The 5,517-nt window shown below is 39.6% G+C and overlaps 1 protein-coding gene across 1 annotated transcript in view; it reads right to left on the bottom strand.

Moving 5' to 3' along the window:
- The window catches only part of LOC118734246 (retinoblastoma family protein-like), a gene marked incomplete in the record, with an annotated part of 249,628 nt that extends 247,978 nt beyond the window's left edge, over positions 1-1,650 (bottom strand). The window contains 1 exon segment of the mRNA XM_036463965.1: positions 1,105-1,650. Within this exon segment, the coding sequence (XP_036319858.1) occupies positions 1,105-1,582 (478 nt within the window).
- Between the last annotated feature and the right edge of the window lie 3,867 nt (positions 1,651-5,517).

Below are 5,517 nucleotides of genomic sequence, written 5' to 3'. Positions count from 1 at the left end.
AATATCGTAGATTTATCAAAATTGACATTTATCTAAATTTAAACGCTTGTGTACCTAAAACTATTTCTTTAATCATCACTTATATAACACCAATGTAAAGGAAAACAAATGTTTATTCCGAAATATATATCATAGTTGGGTTCGCCTTATATTCCCGCAGATTTCTAGCAACAGGACCGAAAGGTCCTAGAAAACATGACTTTTGCTAATATCTCGAAAACTATTTATTTTTTTAAATTAAATGGATTCATATTCTAGTACAGCGGCCTCAAATTCATCTAAAAAGTTCAATTTTAGTGTTAAAATAGATCTAAAGTAGTGTTACTATATACTAGTTGCGTTTTTAGATTTTTCCTTAAAACATTTTCTAATTCAAGAAATACTACTTATCTGCCATTTTCTGCGGGCAGTCTTTTCTCACTATATTAGCCAAATTTCTAAGCTTTCAATTGAACAAAGAATAATAACGCGATCTCTCCCGGGGATACAACAAATTCCTTAATATTCACAAAAATTAACAAAAAAATACTTGTTGAAAACCGCTATATTCGTTACATTTGAATTGAACTTTTGCTTAGTAAAACGATTAAAAAAAATTTACCCTTAAATGCATTGTTACCTTCTGTATGTGGATCCATCACTACTTTTTAAGAATACAATGCAGTAATCAAAATATTAACTCAAAACCGTCACGATCTTTCTAGAGAGCGAAATTTTTTTTTAAAGCAGCGTTAGAATATTCTGCTTCCGGTCAACGGTGAGCGTTCGCTGTGCTAGTTAGAAAAGGGAGGGGGACTGGGAAATGTTATTTGGAATGTTCTCTATCGAAAGCGATTAATTTTTTAAGTTTTCTCAAAAATTTTGTCAACTTGGTTTTTGGCCGCCTAAATCGTTCAAATACCCCTATGTGCGTTGCTAAAATAAAACTCAAAACGCCGATATGTTGTCAGAAACATATTTTGGGAAAAATTTGACTCTTTTGTATTGATGTGTTATTTATCATATAAAGGTGCAAATGATATCTAATCTTTAATAGGTTCTCTTATAAACAACCTTTAATCAATAATCATTGTTAACAGGTCTGATTGGTGAAATAAAACTTACTCTGAGGATGATGCCGTTTTGCTAAATTGTCAACGTCCACTTCAGACCACGTCGGTAAAGCAAATGTTTTAATAATGTCCCATAAAGGTGATTCCTTTTGCCAGGTTAAAGATTCCAGGCAAGACTCTTCAATGTAATTTAAATGCTTAATCAGTGGTCGCGACAATACACCATCGTGGCTCCTTACAACTATTTCAATAATTTTGTGAAAATGGAAGGCTGTTATGCTGAAGCATTTTAAAATCCAGGGGAATTTCATTTGAGATTGATATGCGTTAATAACAATTTCCACACAGCAGGCGATGAGCGTCGTTATAAAAGTATCAGTAGTCAATAAAATTTTGAGATCTATATTAGGCTTTGTTCTTGTTTCTACTCGTAGAATTTTATCCAATAAATAAAAAAACAAGGATTCTGCCATTTGAAAGCGACTACCGACCTCGGTATTATTCACCGCAGTTTTAAAATCATTTTGCATTTGAGTAAGTTTTTCATAAATCTTGTTTAACGTCTCCGTTCCAGCTTGCCTATACAACACAGAAATGAAAAAACATACCATTCAGTATTCTTCAAGATAACAAATTTTTTCTTAAATAAAATAAGTTAGAAAAATTTATGTTTATTTTAAAGAAACATAGTAATAACGCAAGCAGTGCACTAAAAGCTAAAAATGTAATTCATAGGTACTAGGTATCAATCATCCCACCACTCTCCTCATCAATGTAGGGTACTTATTGGCCAGAAGAAAATGAAATTGTGGACACGCCGAATTTCTATTACCTACAGTCAACCGCTCATATAATTGTAAATGCTTTGGATGTATCTTCTCAATAAACAACTTATGCGAAATGTGTGTAAAAATGCCCTAGTAGCATCATGCAGCATCCGTTACCACAACGATTTTATTTTAACCTGAATAGACCGAGAATAGTTACGATTTTTATTTTCTTAAAACCACCTAAATCTTAACCTCCCATATCAAACTATCGATTGTGAAAATGGGTACTTTTTAGGAGAGCAAAAAAAAGCAGTTGTAAAAAATGTTGCTGTCATTAGGAAAAAAAGTGAAATTCGACACTTTGTTAAAGCAAGTATCTCTAGACTAGAAATTCAACCATTTGCTAACTTACGTATTATTCTAAACGAATGCGCAAGGTATCGAAGGTGAAAAAAGCATTTTGACACATTCGATAGTTTGACATGGTAGCGACAATATATGTAGCGAATATCGCTCATACATACAACTTGTATCCTGCTCCTAGTTGATACAGGAAGTACTGTTACCCATATGGGTGCACCAGGCATCACCCATATTTTTTTAAAGTAAAAACTAATATAGTTTCCCCCATTCCACCATTTATTTCCCCTATAATCAACGCGGTACAGATTCACGTTTTGATCTAAGCGATCCACTCCACACACGTATTTGTTGTATTCCGCTACAAATGCAATATTTTTTACTTTCCTCCTTTGAATAGGCCAGTATCACTCTCAAGAAAAAAAATTTCATTATTTCGTGTGTGTGTCCTAGGAATTTTGATAACTGATACTTCAGAGCCTGTGACAGCCTATTGCCTCGCTCTTTCCTTAAGAAATAATGTAACGGGCATATATTTCTGTGGCAAACATGGGTTGCCTTGAGCTCTTTTTTCACAAAAAAACTTCAGAAAACCGCAGTAGAAGGCGTAGCAAATTTCTTCAGAACTGCGTACTGTCTTAAGGAAATTTGACTCAAGAAAATTTCTGAGCCATTTCTTATACGTCATTTTATATAGAGTTTTTGCTTTTCGTGAGAGCTGCATACTGGCTTAATAACGGAGGATAGGGAATTAGCACCAAAAGCACTAGATGCAATGCTAACCACCAAATTGTCCAACTTCTCTGGCAGATAAGGTGTCGGTCATATCTATAGCGCGCCGTGTCAAAGTGATATTGTTTTCCACTTACGTATGTTTATTTATTTATTTTTAAGAATTTTCAATTAAAATCCAGTTCATTATCTAACAAAACCCATATAAAATCTGTAACAAAACGCCCATCCCTATTTCCGTTTATTATAATCGCTGTAATATCATCGCTATTTGCAACCTTCCCTTTTTTCTATTCGCTGCGCACTCGAATTTAAAATTCAGTAGTGTCGTGAACGTAGAAGAAGAAGGGCGCAAACTGCGGTGAGTATTTTTTTAGCTTGCATTCTAATGTTATTTAATTTTTCCACATATGTTAAATTTCCACACATTTTTCTTTAGAAATCAATAGTTGTTACCAGGCCATCCGGCACTATTATATTTCATCGCCTTTCATTCCACGACGCTACAGCTTTATTTCGCAGTTTGACTACTGTGGTGGCCTCCTGGGTAGTTCTTCCTCCAAACCACTGCATATTCAAGTTGTACTCCTTTCCATTTATACCCAGCTCTTTCAAAAGACTTCTGTCCATCATCGTGATAGACGAGCCACAGAAGTGGCCACCCAAACAGACAGCTGCTTGCAGAGGAGCCCTCGCCTAGGCACGTCACGAGGCATCTATATGAACTGACGGACGAAGTCCAGAGGTTCATCAAGCAACCTCTGGACCCGTCAGCTTACCGACTGGCCCTGAACGGCATTCACAGGGAGTCAGTCTCGAGTTATGTAGACTCTAGACCTGTGAATGCCGTTCTAGGCATACCGCCACCGGACATAGACGAGACGAAGCTTCATCTGCCTCGGGAGACACGAACGACAATAGCCCAACTCCGCTCTGGCTACTGCAGCAGGTTAAACTCCTACCTGAGTAGATTGAATGAGGATGTGCCAAATGAGTGTCCGGCATGCGGAGAGACCCCAAATGACTCGAAACATCTCTTCGCATGCCCGGAAAACCCGACAACCCTAACGGCTTTGTCCTTGTGGACCAACCCAATAGAAGCTGCACGCTTCCTAGGGCTGCCGTTAGTGTAACTTGACGACAACGACTGAGATATCAACCGATCTGGGCGGGGTTGTTGTAGCCGCTACAACAACAACAACAACAAACCTTCATCCAACATCGCAAATGTATCCACTTGTTTACGCGGCCTATATAACGTTACTGGCAAGACGCGGAACAAGAGCCCCTGTCGATTGACTCCATTACGTTAGTGGTACCAACCATCTGCTTTCCGCTTTGTGGTGCAGGCATAGCGCTGGTGGCCTTATTAGGCTCATGCAGACGTCTGTTGTGCTTACGTTGACAACCATCGATCATGCACAGCGTGCGACTACGGCAATCACGCGACGAATGGCCGCTTCTCAAGCACGAGAAACACAGACGGTTTTGCTTTATGTGAGCCCATCGATCAGTCACGCAGGAATCCAAAAATTTTCGGCATACATAGATTTTGTGCTGTCCCTTACATTTTGGGCACTTACCAGAGAGTTGGGATTTCTTTGGTCCATTTTCCGTGGCGTGCAGTACTACTCGCCGACGACTATCACTTTGTTGCAATGTACAAACCAAATTTGGCAAGTCGCTGAGCCAGTTGCTGAAGTCGACAACAGTTGGGTACGGCTTAATCGCGGCGGCATGTCTTGCCCAATCCATTCGTTTGCTAATATGAAGCTTGCTAATCAGCTCCTCTAGTAACGTTGGGTTTGACAGGTGCTGTACTCCATTCACCGACTGCAAAAAAACAGATAGATTTTTTGTTTTTGTTGCAAAGGGTATAAGTTTTTCAATGGCGGACTCGGAAATCGGATTAATTTCTTTAACTAGTTGAAGCTTTCTGCGTATCAACGACTCCGGTCGACCAAATCGAAACTGTAGCTGCTCCATAACACTGGCTACGTTATCCGGATGGATTAGCAACGATTTAACCACTTCTCTGGCTTCAGTTTTCAAATATTTCAACAGGCGTTGATTATTTTCAAGGTTAGTGTAACCATAGGCGGCAGTTGACTGGATGAGTGCGTTGGAAAACAATGGCCAGTCTTCCGCATGTCCGCTAAATTCGGGCAAATCTTGAATTTTACGCGGCGTCTGGCAATTTCCACCGGTTATTAACGATTGCGGAGTGTGAATACCATTATGAGGGAATCTGCATTTGTTATTGTAGGGCGTCGGTAAGGCAGTGCACTAAAAACAACGTTTGGCTGGTGCACGTCGTCGAAGGCGTTGATTGTGGGCGATATCGTTTTCATTTGCGATCCGAATATGCCGAGGCGACAGTGGTGCCGCGGTGTAGTTGAGAGTGTCTACCGGGGTGCAGATGGTGAGATAAGAAGGGCGGATGTCGGAACAAGCACAGGGGTGCTTCGTCGTCCAACATCAAAGCTGGCCGTTTTGAACGTAGACTCTAGTGAAGACTAGCGTTTCACGGGGGTGGGGGTGTAACAAAACGCCCATCCCTATTTCCGGTTATTATAATCGCTGTAAGCTCATCGCTTTTTCCA

The sequence above is a fragment of the Rhagoletis pomonella genome, unplaced genomic scaffold (genome assembly GCF_013731165.1).
Source record: "Rhagoletis pomonella isolate Grant_MI unplaced genomic scaffold, Rhpom_1.0 Rhpom_scaffold_00002, whole genome shotgun sequence".
NCBI classification, from domain to species: domain Eukaryota; kingdom Metazoa; phylum Arthropoda; class Insecta; order Diptera; family Tephritidae; genus Rhagoletis; species Rhagoletis pomonella.
This window is presented reverse-complemented; position numbering and strand designations above follow the sequence as displayed.